The sequence below is a fragment of the Gobius niger genome (genome assembly GCF_951799975.1).
Source record: "Gobius niger genome assembly, chromosome: 7".
Taxonomy (NCBI): domain Eukaryota; kingdom Metazoa; phylum Chordata; class Actinopteri; order Gobiiformes; family Gobiidae; genus Gobius; species Gobius niger.
The window spans coordinates 7,952,883-7,971,406 of NC_136858.1; the positions used below are offsets into that span (position 1 = coordinate 7,952,883).

At 46.0% G+C, this 18,524-nt stretch overlaps 1 protein-coding gene across 2 annotated transcripts in view; it reads right to left on the reverse strand.

Annotated features, from left to right (window-relative positions):
- The window catches only part of gfra1a (gdnf family receptor alpha 1a), a 176,434-nt gene that overhangs the window by 24,258 nt on the left and 133,652 nt on the right, over positions 1–18,524 (reverse strand). For both annotated transcript variants that reach the window (XM_079559950.1, XM_079559951.1), the window contains 3 exons: positions 13,166–13,344; positions 8,241–8,413; positions 4,699–4,808 (listed from right to left, as the gene is read on the reverse strand). In XM_079559950.1, the coding sequence (XP_079416076.1) occupies positions 4,699–4,808; positions 8,241–8,413; positions 13,166–13,344 (462 nt within the window). The remainder of the gene's footprint in view (positions 1–4,698; positions 4,809–8,240; positions 8,414–13,165; positions 13,345–18,524) is intronic.

Here is an 18,524-nt window from a genome sequence, read left to right on the forward strand (position 1 = left end):
TTTTGGGGGCCAAAATGTTGGTGGTGGATATCAGCATCGGCCGATCTCTATATATCACACACTGCAAAGTGACATTTGTCAAGCCTTTGTTTGTTATAATTGTGATGATTATGGCTTACATTTAAAAAATATTCTAATTTTCTGATTTTTAATTTGGGTTTTTAACAAGCTGAGACATAATAATCAAAATGATAACAAATAAAGGCTATACATATTTGCATATAATGAGTCTATCATATATTAGTTTCACAGTTGAATGACAGAAGTAAATGCACTTTTTCATGATATTGTAATTATATGACGAGCATCTGTTTATGTCACAGTAGATTTACACATTTTCAACCTAAAACATAAACATTTGAACAAAAAAAAAATTCTTCTGGTTATGATTTTCCTAACTTAATTCCATTATAGCCTTGGTTTGGTTCAGATTTTGGATATGTTTGGTTGTTGTTGTATTTTTACACAATTTGATCTTTAAAAATATTATTTTTTACTTTTTTATTGAATGAAACATACTGTGTTTAGAGAAATGTTACAATTATATTATCACAATTTTAGAGACATTTATCTCATAAAAAAAAAAAAAAGTCCTCAGTGTGCATTATGTGCAGTATTTTGTTATTATGGGGTTATTTAGATGCCCCAGTTTCTTTCACTAACACAACTGTTTGTTTTTTTTTTCTTTTCTTCTGCACGTGAGGAGCAGACTCAGAGAAAAGTTGTGAGGCGGTGAATGAGTGCAATAAAATCGGAATCGGGCCGTGTGGTTGTTTTTGTGGCCACAGTCTCCACACAAAACAGCCTTACATAGTGCAGGAATGGAACCTGGGGCCTTATTGTCAGGCTGTTTCCAATACAGATGTGATCAGATCAGATGTTCAGAAGGAGAAAACATATAGCTCTCTTAACTCCATTTTGTATGTGTCATGTAGAAGAACCACACGGTGATGGAGCTGGTCAGGATGCTCTCTATAGTCCCTCTGTAGAAGAACCACACAGTGATGGAGCTGGTCAGGATGTTCTCTATAGTCCCTCAGTAGAAGAACCACACAGTGATGGAGCTGGTCAGGATGCTCTCTATAGTCCCTCTGTAGAAGAACCACACAGTGATGGAGCTGGTCAGGATGCTCTCTATCGTCCCTCTGTAGAAGAACCACACAGTGATGGAGCTGGTCAGGATGCTCTCTATCGTTCCTACGTAGAAGTTGCACATAACGGAGGCTGGGACTCTGGCTCTTCTCAACTTGCGGAGAAAGTAGAGACGCTGATTACTTTTCTTGACCAGTGATGTAGTGTGCATGGTCCAGGAGAGCTTCTCTGTGATGTGCACACCCAGGAATTTAGTGCTGGTCGCCCTCTCCACTGCAGCACCGTTGATTGTTAGAGGAGCATGCTGGACCCTCGCTCTTCGAAATTCCACAACAATCTCTTTTGTCTTCTCCACATTTAGAGAGAGATTGTTCTGTGTGCACCACATGGCCAGACTGCTCACTCACTCCTGTAGTTTGACTCGTCTCTGTTGCTGATGAAGCCCACCACTGTTGTGTTGTCTGTTTTTCATGTGACTTATAAAACCAAGGCTTAAATCAAGTATTAGACTTCATATGTTGTTATTATGGGGTTATTTAGATGCCCCAGTTTCTTTCACTAACACAAGTGTTTTTTTTTCTTTTCTTCTGCATGTGAGGAGCAGACTCAGAGAAAAGTTATGAGGCGGTGAATGAGTGCAATAAAATCTGATTCGGGCCGTGTGGTTGTTTTTGTGGCCACAGTGGAAATATGGAGGTTGTTTTGTGTAAAATAGTAGCATTGTTGTGAACTAAAAGGCAGTGCAGAGGGTCTTTACTTTGTTGGCGTTCTCTTTCCTGCGCTGTGTGATCTGAACTCTGACTGGACTCTGACGGAGCTGAAAATGGAGTTGATGGGTATTGTTGTCGGGGCGGAACAGCAGCGGGCCCACAGAGCGGAGAGACAGGATGTGGAATGTTTCTCAATCATTAAAATAGAAATATATTGCGGGGCGAACCCGGAGGATGTGGAATCTGGATGTAATGAAATAATAGCGATCTGCACCAAGGCTGTTCCACACGTCCATCTGTCCATCGTACGTCTGAGAGCTTGAGTAATAATAAAGGCTGTTATTGAAGGAATCAGCCAGAGTTTGGAGTTGATGTCCCTCTTCTTGAGTTCGGTCGAACGAGGCAACACTTTCACAAGTCCACAGTTCAAAGCTTCACTGACACAAGGACCCAAGGACACAAAGGCACTTCACCTCCAACTTCTTTTATAGGCCTTTTTATTACAGACCAAGGACTAGAACATTCCTTGATGTTGGAAAGGAAGACTTGAGTGAATGTGTTTTATAACGTAGTTGTTGTAGCTCAGATAACAGAGTGGGATATGTCCTTTTCAGATCCTGCTGCTGTAGACTTTCATTGTGTCGTTGGGCAGGACACTTCACCAGTTCGAATGCTCTGTGAGTGATTGGCGGCACAGATTGGCAGCTAACTATTGCCGCCTCTCGTTTTTCGCTTAGCACTTCATAAACTTCACCATAAACTTGGCAAATGTCCACTCACTTTGCTGCTGGCAGACTTCTCTGGCTTTATTTCTAATTGTAATAGAACTTCCAGTTTGGTCCTGTTTAAAAAGTCCATCACAAAGTTACCCACATCGCCACAGACTTCCAAAAGTGCAGCGCATTTTTTCCCCTGCAGCTACAAGCCCTTATTACGAGTGCAAAGACATCCTTCTCCAACATTAACTTTGCTAAATCTCTTCTGCTGATCTGTCTGCCCCATAAACAAAATTCTCTCCTGCAATATACCGCCGATGTCTCCGAAAGCCCATATTTAAACCCTATTATCGCTGCTCTCCTGATCTGCGCGATAACCGCAGTAATAACAAAGCTGATGTACGGCCTTCCTCCCTCCATCCCCTCTGACTCCCAGCCTTGGAGCCGGAGAGGCAGTGGAAACGGGCCCCCTCAGTGATTTCTCAGTCCCACTGAATGCGTCTTTCTCTGGGGCTGGCACGTCTCCCAAAGAGCCCCCTGTTTGTTGTTGCAGATGGGACAGAGCGCCAAGGCTGTTCGCTGGATGTGGAGATGAGGGGCGGAGGTGGATAATAGATTTGGGAAGCGATCAAAAGTTCGGTGCGAGGCCAGGTCAAAGAGATCTCCGCGTCTGATTTAGGTGGTTATGGAAAGTCGCAGACAAACCTTGAATGTTGAAGGTCCAAATGCTGCTTCCTAAAACACCCGTCTTTGCAAATCCCAATAATGAGGTAACTTTCGAGTTGAATCAATGCACTTTTTCAACATTTCACACTTTGTGTGGGATTGACCCAATAGCGAGAAAATAATGTTTGATTTGTGAGTATTTGCTGACGTTCATGTAGCATTTCACCCAGGGATGTTAGAGCCACACTGCAGAACATTGTAGACAATTCCTATTGCAAGAGTATTTAAACTTAAAACTCCACAAAATCATGAACAAGCATGTCACCGATCCCAAATGTGCTCAGCTAGAAAACTAAAGTCTGTCTTGCCCTTTCATGTGTCCCATAAACATGACCAAGCCCTAAATCTATTGGCCAAAAAAGGATGAGCAACACTGATACCTTCACTTACATGAAGTGAGGTCATTCTGGACGATAAGTCACCAATGTCACAAACCCACATGTGTGGCCGAGGATCACCAATGATCACCAATGATCACCAATGATTACCAATGATCACCAATGATCACCAATGATCACCAATGTTGGTGGACTTTGATGATTCGGGGCAGTGTTCTGTCAGTCTATTGTGACCTGTGACCACATGTTACTCTTAATGGCACAAACTATTACACACGGTCACAAACATGTGTCCCGCGGTCCTGTTGCGGACCATTGGGAATCGTTGTGTTCTGTCAGGAAGATATAAGAATGTCAAGAATGGGGCAACTGTGGACAAGACCGTCTGCCACTCCGCCACGTCGGCTTGGTGTGCAGTAAGACGTCTGGCTCCGCTGTGGTCTCCCCTTGACTCATCCGGGCCTTCTGGCTCCAACTCATTCTCCCAAACATCAGGAGGAATGACTTTAGTGCATTGAGGAGCGGCAGCTGAAGCACAGATTAGCCAACTTTGTGTGACTTTTCGATGGCATTCTGCAGGTAGGAAACGGCACAGTGTGGGTTTCTGTCAACTTTGAGCACAAGCGTGAAAGAAAATATTGATTTCTAAGTACGTGCTCCGTTGCTAACTCCATGAATGGAGAGTGAATCGTGACATTCGAGAGAGATTTTTTGGCAGACAAAAACTTGCTCCACGAATGTTAAGAGTGCTATTAAGATGCATTAAGTAATATTACGAATGTCACGAATGATGGATAAACACCATTCATAATGCATGATGCCTATGTGTAAACCCCTTTATAATGTTCATGAGGCAAGGAAACATACAATGGAGCACTTCTGTAGGAGACAAAGAAACGACTGAAGTGAACGTGATAAAACACAACTGTGGGAATGAACAAAAACTATCACCACAGGTAGGTTTTTGATGAGGGAAAAGTTTTGGGCTTGAAAAATCTCAATAAAAAGACACTTCTGAAGCTATGTAATCTCTTTGGTATATGATTGATCTGCCTATTTTCCCTTTCTGACAGCCCACAGGGCACATACAGTATATTTTAGCCCAGGTGGGCTCACCTATGAGTCCGGAGTAGGCCAGGAGGCAGTCGGCGTAGTTCTCCTTCAGACAGCCTGTCGAGGAGCGCGGCTCGGGCTGACAGTTAGCAAAGAAGTCCGCCAGACGAGACCTGCACAGATTACAGAAAGAAAAGATTGCACAAACTCTAAATGGTCATGAACACTTTTGTAAAATTGTCACAATGTGGGTTAGGCTGCGTTTGTTTCACATCGGACAAAGAGATCCATTTTGTCTGCCGTATATTCAATTACACACATTTGTGGGGAAAAGGCCTGCCATGTAGCATCTTTTGTAAACTATTTTTAGCTATTGTCTCTGACTTCAAACTTAAAGGCCAACTATGCACCTTACTCCACCCAAAATAGGTGCTGATGCGGGTGCTGCCCAGAGGACCGTGGGGAGAATTAAGTACAATGTTAGATAAACACAGATACAGTGGGAGGAGAATGTATGTGAACGCTTTGGAATTTCTCACATTTCTGCTTAAATTGGGCATAAAATGTGGTCTGATCTTCATCAAAATCATAAGAATGATTAAACAGTGTCTGCTTAAACTAATACCACCCAAACAATTATATGACATCATATTTTTAATGTCCATAACATGTAAACATTCACAGGACAGGGAGGAGAAAGTAAGTGAACCCAGGAATCTCACTGAACAGCAACAGTTTTGAAAAGAGGAAAGGTCTAAGATTCATCCTGATCGTTGTGAGCGTCTGATCTGCAACTACAGAAAAGCAGTTGTTGCTGCAAAAGAAGGATCAGCAGATATTTAATACAGGGGTACACTGTTGTGAATGTCTCAGGTCTTTCTGCAAAATATGGTGATAAACTTGTGAATTCCATTGATGATATCACGTTGTCCTGGTTGTCCCTGAGGAAACAAAACAGCCCCGCACAATGATGCTCCTGCTCCAGACTTCACAGTGAGGAGAGGGTTTTGATGGTGATGTGCTGTTCCATTTTTACTCCACACATTCTGTGTTCCGCCTAAACTATTCTTCTTTGAGTTAATCAGTCCACAGAATATTTTGTGGTTGAGCCATAAGCAGCACAGCGAAACAGCACAACGTGAAAGACATCGTTACGCCGGGAGACGTTATAAAGCAGCTCAATGTCGACACTTTGGTTTTAGACTCACTGTTTTAACAGCGACACAAGATACATTTCATCATGAAGAAAAGGCAATATTTTGCCTAGATTAAACTAAATGTCTCAAGTTTAGAATTGGAATGGTTTTGCCTAGTCATGATTTAGTGGAGTATTTGTCTCAGGGTATTTCATTATTCTGAGACGTTTCACACTTATTTCAACATATAGCGTCAGATTGATTTATTTGCCAATAAGGAAAGAAAATTGCACTTGTCTTGTTGGCAGTTTTACATTCTTTCCCCTCAGTTGCCATCTGACTTTAGTAATTCCACTTCAGAAATTGAAGTGGGTTGTCACATCTTGAAGCTTAAACCAGATGTGTATGTTAACAAAAACATGAACCGCAAACTGTTGTTACCGCAGTCGACAAATGTCAAAGTGAAAGTTATTTTTATTTCGCCGCCTCATTAAAAGGAATGGAACAGAGCGTTGACACATCGCTGCTGGGGTTGTCTCCTTTTTCTTCACTTATCAAAGTATTTACAATTGAAATGAAACACATCGCCTTCCCTCTCCAACCTATTTTGCTTTGCTGTCACTCTCCCCGACACGAGTTGCCTCTGTGAGCGAGGACCAGAGTTGTGTAATGCGTTACATCACTCATACACCACAACCAGAGAAAATACAAAAGCTTTTCCGTGCTCCAAATGGCTCCGACAAGTGCGCTGGCAACTGCAGCCAAGGTTTAGTCAGCGCTGCTGCTCCGGGTCCGCTGTGAGGTGGTGGAGGAGGAGGGTGGGGGTGTGCTGCAGTGCAGAGAGAGGGCCTGTCAGCTGCACTAAACTCCCTTTGACATATGGGGAGGGAGCAGGGGAGTGAACAGGTTTAATCTTCCAGCACGGACTGACACATTCACTGGAGGAGGGGGAGAGGAAGGAGAGGACGAGAGACAGACTAAACTCCACTTCAGCTGGGGTCCCAAAAGGAAAACTATTATTGAAAACCATCTATATTTGAATATACTGACAATTCATTGAGGTCAAAATCATTGAATAAAGATAGTATTATAATTAATGCTCTTTCAACACCCTTAATTAATCATAGAGCTGTGACTGATAATATACAGTTTTTCAAGGTGTTGAAGACATGAAGCTCCTCTTATTGAAAATGAATAGCTCTCATTTGAAACATAGTGATGCAAAACAAAACAGACCAATCCAACTTCACTGGCATAAGGCTCAGCAAGAGTGGTAGCTTTTAAAATTTGAAATTGGTAAGCACTTACGAAAGAATAGCAGTGATCTACTGTAGTTGGGAACATGGATGGAGCCAAATATAGAGACATTTTGGAGGAAAACCTGCTGGAGTCAGCAAGAGAACTGAGGCTGTGGTGGAGATTCACCTTCCAGCAGGACAATGACCCTAAACACAAAGATAAATCTACAATGGAATGGTTTAAAGACAAACATATTAATGTGTTTAGAATGGCCCAGTCAAAGTCCTGACCTAAATCCTATTGAAAATCTGTGGAATAATGTGAAAACTGCTGTTCACAAACGCCCTCCTTCAAATCTGACAGAGCTGGAGTTGTTTTGTATAGAGGAATGGGCTAAAATTTCAGTTTCTAGATGTGGAAATCGTGTACAGTCATACCCCAAGAGACTTGCTGCTGTTATTGCAGCAAAAGGGGGTTCCACAAAGTATTAATTCATGCTGTATGAATACTTATGCAAGTCCCACTTTTCACTTTTCTATTTTAAAAAAATAACAGAATCATGTATCATTTTGCTTTCACTTCACAGTTGTCTGTTACTTGTGTGTGAACGTTCAGTAAAAAAAGAAAAAGAAAATCTTTATGTTTAGGGTTGTAAACATGACAAAATGTGCAAAAGTAAACTGATAATATTCCTTGTGTTTTTACTATTGATATGTTCTGTCTGTTTCTGTTTTGCTTGCTTTTGTGTCAATTGTAGCACTTTGAGATGTGTTTTCATATGTAAAGTGCAATACAAATAAAATTTATTATTATTATTATTATTATTAAATATTCAAGGTGTATGAATACCTACGAGAGGCACTGTATATGAATCTAAATAAAACTGTATCATAGTGAGTTTCTCCGCATGGTTTCATTGTTCCCCGAACTGAGCAAAAGATCTGGAGGCGGGGGGCCCCAGCGCTCACGGACTCCCAACAATTAGGATTAAATGAAGACCTCCACTAGGGGTCCCATACCCTGAGTTGGGACGCACTGGAGCACACTGTGAGCTGCTGCTACTGCTGAAGTGAACTCAGGCGGGGAGCCAAGTGCTGATCATTTATGAGCCTAAACGTGCTCACTCAGACTCTGCATACACACACGTCACCTGTCACTGCGCTCTCTCCATCATCAAACAGAACATGCATGGTGTAATGGTGAGTAGAAGTGTGAAGCCCTGGTCCGTACCTGCAGATGTAGTTGTTCTTGCATGTGGCCTGTAGCTCCAGACAATTGGGCTTCTGCTTCTCCTCATAAGAACACACCGGCACGATGGTCTGCCTCCTGCGCTCCGAGCAGGCCGTCTGGTCTCTGAGCGGACACGAGCAGAACAGCATGCCATAACTGTGCTTGGGAGGGACCTGCACAGACGAGGGTCACCCAGGTTCATGTCTGGACCTTCCATTGTGCCTCAACATGATGAAGCAGCACCAACTCAGCACTGTATCTCCTGGTTCGGTCCCCTATCAGTCACTGTCAGCCAGCTACAGCCTGCTGCCTTTGACCCAAACATCAGCCCTAAAAGGAGAGAATCTCATGATGTGGACCCCATCCTCCCCTGACCTCAACCCTCTTGAGAAACTTTGGAGCCTCAAGCAAAACATCTATGTTTTCATCCAAACAGCATCTCTGGGAGGCTATTCTGACATCCTGCAAAGAAATCCAAGCAGAAACTTTCCAAAAACTCACAAGTTTAATGGGTTTAAGGATTTTGAAGCTGCTATCAAATAATGGTCCTATGTGAAATGTAAGAAACCAGAAATTTGAGTTAAAAGGGAAGGTAGATGTTTTGCATTCAATTTGGGGTCCGTTTCAGCTTGCCTGGCCTGCCAAACTACCTGCTTTTACAAAAATATTTCAAAGATTTGTAGTCTGGGAGTGAGCGTGATCTCAGTGATTTCCCGGTGGGTGTGATTGACAAACAGCATCAACCAATTAGAGCAACACTGGATACGTCGCAGGTACAAGCTGCAGGAAGCCTTATTATTTACTTCATTATTTAAAACAGACGAAAGAGCAGAAGAAAACAGTGTAGCGGTCGCCGCGCCGCCATCTTTAATGTTTTGGAAGAGTGTGTGGTGCAGGTGACGGCTTCCACCTCTTGGTGCGTGATTGGACCGATGTGGGTAAAATGAAATGATTGGCAGAGCTGAGCTGTTTAGTGTATTTATTTTTGAAAAAAATACTGTTATCATTGGGATTTTTTTCACATTGAAACTATCCTCTATCAGTTAAAGACTTGGAAATGATGCTGACTGTCATTTGAGTTGACAATTTAGAAACTCTGAGAAAAATATCATTTGCATAATAATTTGAAACACAGTGAAAATACCATGTGCTCTTTATTTTCAGTAAAAAGGCTGAGGCCTCATTGCACTCCAGTCTGTCTTTTTTTAAGTGTTACAAATATACACTAGAATTGTAGATTTGAACGCTTCCATCCAGCTGAAGAATGAAGTCTAAAGCAGAATCTCCATGACTTCCCTCTTCACCTGTCGGTCTGTGACTGACTGAAGTGAGGCTTCAGCATTTTTACTGAAGACAAAGAGCACACTGTATTTAGTGTCACTCATGGTGTCTGATCTGAAGTTACTGTAACTCTGAAGAGAGTAATTCACATTTACACTGAGAAGGTGAATCATATACACACGAACACTGGAACATTTGCAGGGTCGATTGCTTGGATAGTTTTTTGTAGGAAGCCCATGGATCAGTGCTTGGATCAGCAGATTATAGTTTACAAGTATACAAAAGATTTAATTGAATGCTCATGTAAATGTTTTTTTATGGGCCCATAAAAACGAATCCAAGTTGCCACGAGTGAAGAGTGCACCCGCCCAATCAGCGCACCGCAGTCTTCCTTCAGCAGGACCACGTTTGCTTTTGACAAAGCCAAATATGCGTGTCTCGTATTAGCCCTGTCATGTTTGTTTGGAGCGTCTGAGTCGGCCGCTGTCATATACGCGCCGGCTCATAATTACGCCGCTGACATCAGTTTTACACTCCGTCAGAGCCGCCGCCTTTGTGTTTTGTGTCTCCCGCATTGTCAGAAATCTTTACCCAAGATAAACCGAAGAGACAGGCATTATGTTTGCTGACTTTTGACAGACCGTCCCCCTGTGACCACTTCAGAAACTCTGACGGGAAGAGGACTGAAGATTACAACGTGACAGGAGGTCAGATGGAGCAGAAGAGGAGGTCAGATGGAGCAGAGGAGTAGGGGTCAGATGGGAGCAGAGGAGGAGGTCAGATGGAGCAGAGGAGGAGGTCAGATGGAGCAGAGGAGTAGGGGTCAGATGGGAGCAGAGGAGGAGGTCAGATGGAGCAGAGGAGGAGGTCAGATGGAGCAGAGGAGGAGGTCAGATGGAGCAGAAGAGGAGGGGTCAGATGGGAGCAGAGGAGGAGGTCAGATGGAGCAGAGGAGGAGGTCAGATGGAGCAGAGGAGGAGGTCAGATGGAGCAGAGGAGGTCAGATGGAGCAGAGGAGGAGGTCAGATGGAGCAGAGGAGGAGGTCAGATGGAGCAGAGGAGGAGGTCAGATGGAGCAGAAGAGGTCAGATGGAGCAGAGGAGGTCAGATGGAGCAGAGGAGGAGGTCAGATGGAGCAGAGGAGGAGGTCAGATGGAGCAGAGGAGGTCAGATGGAGCAGAGGAGGAGGTCAGATGGAGCAGAAGAGGAGGGGTCAGATGGAGCAGAAGAGGAGGTCAGATGGAGCAGAGGAGGAGGTCAGATGGGAGCAGAGGAGGAGGTCAGATGGAGCAGAGGAGGAGGTCAGATGGAGCAGAGGAGGAGGTCAGATGGAGCAGAAGAGGAGGGGTCAGATGGAGCAGAAGAGGAGGGGTCAGATGGGAGCAGAGGAGGAGGTCAGATGGAGCAGAGGAGGAGGTCAGATGGAGCAGAGGAGGAGGTCAGATGGAGCAGAGGAGGAAGTCAGATGGAGCAGAGGAGGAGGTCAGATGGAACAGAGGAGGAGGTCAGATGGAGCAGAGGAGGAGGTCAGATGGAGCAGAGGAGGAGGTCAAACGGAGCAGTGGAGGAGGTCAGATGGAGCAGAGGAGGAGGTCAGATGGAGCAGAGGAGGTCAGATGGAGCAGAGGAGGAGGTCAGATGGAGCAGAGGAGGAGGTCAAACGGAGCAGTGGAGGAGGTCAGATGGAGCAGAGGAGGAGGTCAGATGGAGCAGAGGAGGAGATCAGATGGAGCGGAGGAGGTCAGATGGAGCAGAGGAGGAGGTCAGATGGAGCAGAGGAGGAGGTCAGATGGAGCAGAGGAGGTCAGATGGAGCAGAGGAGGAGGTCAGATGGAGCAGAGGAGGAAGTCAGATGGAGCAGAGGAGGAGGTCAGATGGATTATGTTTGCTGACTTTTGACAGACCGTCCCCCTGTGACCACTTCAGAAACTCTGACGGGAAGAGGACTGAAGATTACAACGTGACAGGAGGTCAGATGGAGCAGAAGAGGAGGTCAGATGGAGCAGAGGAGTAGGGGTCAGATGGGAGCAGAGGAGGAGGTCAGATGGAGCAGAGGAGGAGGTCAGATGGAGCAGAGGAGTAGGGGTCAGATGGGAGCAGAGGAGGAGGTCAGATGGAGCAGAGGAGGAGGTCAGATGGAGCAGAAGAGGAGGGGTCAGATGGGAGCAGAGGAGGAGGTCAGATGGGAGCAGAGGAGGAGGTCAGATGGAGCAGAGGAGGAGGTCAGATGGAGCAGAGGAGGAGGTCAGATGGGAGCAGAGGAGGAGGTCAGATGGAGCAGAGGAGGAGGTCAGATGGAGCAGAGGAGGAGGTCAGATGGAGCAGAGGAGGAGGTCAGATGGAGCAGAGGAGGAGGTCAGATGGAGCAGAGGAGGTCAGATGGAGCAGAGGAGGAGGTCAGATGGAGCAGAGGAGGAGGTCAGATGGAGCAGAGGAGGAGGTCAGATGGAGCAGAGGAGGTCAGATGGAGCAGAGGAGGAGGTCAGATGGAGCAGAAGAGGAGGGGTCAGATGGAGCAGAAGAGGAGGTCAGATGGAGCAGAGGAGGAGGTCAGATGGGAGCAGAGGAGGAGGTCAGATGGAGCAGAGGAGGAGGTCAGATGGAGCAGAGGAGGAGGTCAGATGGAGCAGAAGAGGAGGGGTCAGATGGAGCAGAAGAGGAGGGGTCAGATGGGAGCAGAGGAGGAGGTCAGATGGAGCAGAGGAGGAGGTCAGATGGAGCAGAGGAGGAGGTCAGATGGAGCAGAGGAGGAAGTCAGATGGAGCAGAGGAGGAGGTCAGATGGAACAGAGGAGGAGGTCAGATGGAGCAGAGGAGGAGGTCAGATGGAGCAGAGGAGGAGGTCAAACGGAGCAGTGGAGGAGGTCAGATGGAGCAGAGGAGGAGGTCAGATGGAGCAGAGGAGGTCAGATGGAGCAGAGGAGGAGGTCAGATGGAGCAGAGGAGGAGGTCAAACGGAGCAGTGGAGGAGGTCAGATGGAGCAGAGGAGGAGGTCAGATGGAGCAGAGGAGGAGATCAGATGGAGCGGAGGAGGTCAGATGGAGCAGAGGAGGAGGTCAGATGGAGCAGAGGAGGAGGTCAGATGGAGCAGAGGAGGTCAGATGGAGCAGAGGAGGAGGTCAGATGGAGCAGAGGAGGAAGTCAGATGGAGCAGAGGAGGAGGTCAGATGGAACAGAGGAGGAGGTCAGATGGAGCAGAGGAGGAGGTCAGATGGAGCAGAGGAGGAGGTCAAACGGAGCCGTGGAGGAGGTCAGATGGAGCAGAGGAGGAGGTCAGATGGAGCAGAGGAGGTCAGATGGAGCAGAGGAGGAGGTCAGATGGAGCAGAGGAGGAGGTCAGATGGAGCAGAGGAGGTCAGATGGAGCAGAGGAGGAGGTCAGATGGAGCAGAGGAGGAGGTCAGATGGAGCAGAGGAGGAGGTCAGATGGAGCAGAGGAGGAGGTCAGATGGAGCAGAGGAGGTCAGATGGAGCAGAGGAGGAGGTCAGATGGAGCAGAGGAGGAGGTCAGACGGAGCAGAGGAGGAGGTCAGATGGAGCAGAGGAGGAGGTCAGATGGAGCAGAGGAGGAGGTCAGATGGAGCAGAGGAGGGGGTCAGACGGAGCAGAGGAGGAGGTCAGACGGAGCAGAGGAGGAGGTCAGACCTTGTCGAAGAACTGGCGGAGAGCCTTGTGGCACTTCCTCTTGTTGCAGACCTCTGCGGTGGACACGCGGCTGGTGCAGGGGCTGATGTAGGCCGAGCGGTACTTCTTACACGTGTCGTTCAGGTTACAGGCCTTGGCCGCGTTCAGACAGTTGTTCTCTCGCGCCACGGCCGGCTCTCCTGAAGACAGCGGGACAAACAACAGTTAACCACATGTCTTCCAACATTAAACAATACTTTACGTTTAAACATGTGATCACCTAAACCAGCCACGAGAAAGCTAACTGGATGGGGAGTGAAATGACAGATTCTTGTTAGTCTAGCTGTTTAGATGTTAGAAGATTACAATTTGAAGAAATAGTCATCACTGTGGAAATCTAGTGTTGTAGTGGCTCAACAACACAAATCAACAAACCCTCTTTTCATCTCTCTTTTTGTTTCTTCTCTCCTCTTCCCTCTCTTTCCTCTTTCTTCTCTCATTTCTCCTCTTCCCTCTCTCCTTCCCCTCTTGCCTTCTTCCTTGCTTGTTTCGTTCTCCCCTCTCTCTCTCCTCCCCCTCCTCTCATTTCCCCTCTCTCTTTCTCCTCTTCCCTCTCTTTCCTCTTTCTTCTCTCTTTCTCCTCTTCCCTCTCTCCTTCCCCTCTTGCCTCCTTCCTTTCCTGTTTCTTTCTCCCCTCTATCTCCTCTTCCTTCCTCCTCTCTCTCCTCTCCTTTCCCCTCTCTCGCTCTCCATCCCCTCTTGCCTCTTTCATTCTCTTCTCCCGTCTCCCTCTTTCTCCCTCACATCCCGCTCTTCCCTCTCTGCCCTCCTCTCTCCATCAGTCAGTTGGTTGAGCGATGTTGATGTTGTTTTGCAACAGTCTCTGATCGACCGGCGGGCCCTCATAAGTTAACTCGCCTGACGTCCCCGGGGTCGGAAAGAGCGAAGGAGAGAAAAGGAATAAGGAGGACGAGGGGAGAGTGTTTTAATGATCGTCTTTTGGTGCATTTAGGCTGTGATCAAAAATGCATGTGAAGTGGGTGTGGTAAGGATCAGAAAGATTTGATCTTCAAAACAGATCAGTCATTTCTTCTTTAAATAAAGGCGAAAAGCTTTCCTTTTAAAGTACAGTTTTAACGATCACTATTATCAAATTGCAATGTCAATGTCTTCTGCAAACCCTATAATAGGTTGTAACCATTAGAGACTAAAAGCTGTTTAGATCTCTGCATACTGGTTTCTAATGTATAGGAGACTTGCATTCCTTCAGATTCAGAACGGCGACGCTCCTAATCGTGCTTTAAAATGTGCACGGCATGAACTCCATCTACATTTTTCACAATTCCAAGTCACTTGCACTGAACATAGTGACCATGATGTGCTTGAAATGAATGAACACAATTCCCCTCTTTCAGACTAACTGATTCCAACTGCTTGCTTGAGAGGGTTAGGAAGTTCTTGGGTGGAGGTGGTGCTTTGAGCTGCTCGGACACAGTGGAGCTGAGGTCAGCCTGAACATGGGTTTGACTGTATAAACACACACTGATCACTTGTGCTGCTCTCCCAAGCACCAGACAAGTGTGTCCACAGAGCTCCGTGACCTTCGACCTCTGCACTCCACCTGCTGGTTCTTTCACCTACTGCTCCCAGAGCGCTCCTTAAGCTACTTCCTCCACTGACAGTCTGCATCCACCCTGATGTTTTTGTTCTACATCAGCCATGCAGGAGCGTCACGGGCGCTCCTTGCTGGAAATTGTTTCTCCCATGAGATTGATGCAAACAAACAGCCAAGACTCCCTCAACAATGCAATACCACTCGCAATCAACTTTACAGGGTTTACACAGGGGAAGTTCATTTCACAAATGAAAAACATCTGTGCACAGATAACAAACATTTTATCACACAGAGGAGTGAGGGGAAACCGAGACTTTAAATATGAACGAACAACAGTCTTTACGAGGAACAATGACTGTCAGTCCAGACTCGGTGGTGGTAAGCTGCCTTGGGGTACACTGACAATCGAGGCTAACAATTTGCGCCATGGGTACCTAGGACCACAACCAACCACTAGCTCTCAAATACACACAATTAGCCTAATGTACATGTTTTAGTTGTTGGGGTAAAAATAAGCCACAAAAGAAACATTCTTTTGTTTTTCCAAACGTGTTGATGGGTTTGAACACAGCCAGCCTCTCTCCAGAGCAGTGAGGAGGGGCCCCGGGGCCCCTGTGAACTGTGGCCTTTCCACAGTAGATCTCCTGCTGTGAACTTCACTTCCTGCACTGACTGGGAGTTAGGTTGTGACTTTTGTATGGCCGCATTTCATTCAAATACTTTGGACCGTGGCTTTGTGTGCATACAATTGCACAGCAACAAAATGTGAATTATGAACAGAGCCAAGCAGGTTTATGCGAAACAAGCGGTTTTAGATGAATGCAGTACGAAGTGTAAGAGGTCACAAATACCCCCGCTTAAATCCAGGTTATTTTGTTCAAATATTAGATAGAAAGTGGATTTTCAATATTGTATCTAGTCTTAGAGGAGACTCGTTCCAGAGGACATTCAGTCAGTGAAATAATAATAGCTTATAGTGGACATTTGGCAGTTTCTTTGTTTGCGGGTGAAAGTTGAAGAAACTGCTTCAAACAAACATGTACGTAATAATTTCACTAAATCATGATGTATTCAAGTGAGGCGCTTCACTTTCCTCCTCGGTCTGTGAGTCTTTGCTCACAGCTCTCTCCTGGACCCTCCTGTTCACACCACTGTTATTCTGTCATAGCATTGGTCTGCTGGACTCCTGCTGCCCTGCCACATGCTCCTGCTCCACACACATGCACACACACACACATGCACACACGCACACACAAGCACACACACACACACACACACACACACACACACACACACACACACACACACACACACACACACACCAGCGCAGGGCCATCTGGACTCCACTGCTCTCTCTCATCCTGGGTCTAATTAATGAACATGTCGCCTGTTTCCTCTGCCCCCCTCCTCATCTCCATCAGCCCCATTACCCCGACAAGCGCTGACCTCTGTCCGCTCTCAGGGACAGCCGGGCACAGCGCTGTGGACGTCTGGTACCTCTGGTCTGAAATCCTGCACTGAGGTGTGCACTGGAGCCCTCCATCAACTGTAGGACCACAGCAGGACCCATCTCCAGACACCAAGCTGCTGAACCCCTTCTTCACATGGGATTTATCACTACAGGAACTTGGAATGGCACTTTTCTCTCTCTAGAAATGATCTCCACTCATTGTAGCATCCAGCGCCTAGTTATTTCAGGTTTATTCTTCTAAGAAGGTCCCGGGTTCGGTCCCGGGGCTAAACAGGACCTTCCTGTAAAGTGTTCATGTTCTCCTGTGTCCGCATAAGGCACTCTGCTTTCCCCTTCCATTAAAAACCCTAGAACACCACGTGTTATAATGTATACAGGAGCTTCCACCATTCTCTCCCCACTGTAGCCCAATATATTATTTTTTCTCAGTGTTTGACATATTTACCCATTTTTTCCTCATTGTTGCCACTATTTTCTCCATATTATTCCCCATTGTTCACACATTTATTGACTTTGGAAATGAACATATTGTAAATCTGCGGAGCTTCCACACATTATTGTTCTGTTTTCTGTTTCTAGATGACAAATATTTTGATATAGGTAACAGAAAGAGTATCATTCGAAAACCAAGAATCATCAAACTACTGGTATCGTAAAAAATGTAACTGTTCCCAGCCCTGACTCCCCTTTGGTGTCTGGCCTTAAGCTGACGCCCTGACGCCTCCTCAGAACCTCCTGGACACAGACCAGGCATTAGCTCCTTCCTGTGTCTCCTCATCATCATCCATCTCCAGCTGCTCTCCTGTGACCGGGCTCTCCCTCTGCCATCTGGCCTGTGCTGTGTGTGATGGCCCTGGGTGTCCTCCGGATGTCTGCTCACACGGCCCCGCAGCACAGCGCACTCTGTCAAGCCCTGCCTTTGTTATGTGGTACACCCGTGCACCACAACACTCACCTGGTCCCGCTTTCAGTCACACACTGCAATACCAAGTTACAACTGGACAGACCATACAAGACCTTACCTTTTGGAATTTTATCAGTGAAATCCTTTTTTGTTCCACAGAGTATAATGTAAAAGTTGTATTTTGACGCCAAAGGACAAGCATGAAACAACCTTTTTTCTCTCATTTTCACAACAAGCTATTTTCACACACACAAAAGAGTTTTTGGGTGCTCTCATATTTATAGGAACTAAACACAATCGGCAACAAACAGCAAAGTCAAGCATCAAAGTGACATTGTTGTGACATTGTTTATCTAACTGTGGCCACACTCTCCCGTGATCCTGCCTCGCCCTGGGCTTCCTCCCCCTCTCTCACCTGTCCTTGTGCAGGCTGATTTAAATATAATGCCCCTCTGTTTCCTGCTGCCGCTGACAGTCACATCCATCACTCACTCAACAGGGACACATTGAAACAGCTGACCACAGCCTGACCACAGCCTGACCACAGCCGTGTGGAGGAGCCCATGATAAATACTCAGGAGAGTACAAGAAAAAGCCTGTGCTGAAAATACATGAGTAAGTGTTTGAGCGTAAAGGTATGATTTATGTTTTATGACGCTATCCCACCATACACATACACACATCTCAACTGCAGACAAAACCCACATTTTTATATTTTGGAATTGTGGGACCATGTGTACTCTAAGATAAGCTAAGATACACCTTTATTGATCTCACAAAGGAGAAATTCACTTGTTACAGTCGGCGTTACTTCACAGTCTTATTGTACAGTCTGACAGCAGCATATAAGGTTTCACTAGGAGATAAATAATTGGCCTAATTTTTATAATAACACATTTATTACTAAGCTGCATCACTGTTTCTCCATAGACATTGAAACAAACTCAAGGTAATAGCTTAATAATAAGCTAAACACTATAAAGCAGTTGGTTTTGCCTTAGTAAACACGAGCATCTACACAGCTTTACTGTGTATCAGTACATGAACGAGACAGCCGTCTGTTTTGTCCACGGGACAGCCGTGGCCGTTTGAGGGATGGGTGAAGCTCACGGTGGCTGCACAGCCTCCAGTCCAGCACAAGTGAATAAAAGCAGCACATTGGCACAGGTATCACTCATTAGCTCAGCAGTTCCTACTTTGACGCTCTTCATGCCTAACTATCAACGGACAAAACACATATATCTCCATGGAAAGACGACCTGACCTGTCCTAGCTCCACAGCTTTCTCTCCCCTCTGTTGCTGCATTAGCCTCCTGGTTTATTTGTGCATCTTCCAGATTTATTAAAGTGCTTTGCTTTGCATCCCTTGTGTTAATGACCTGCCTGCCCT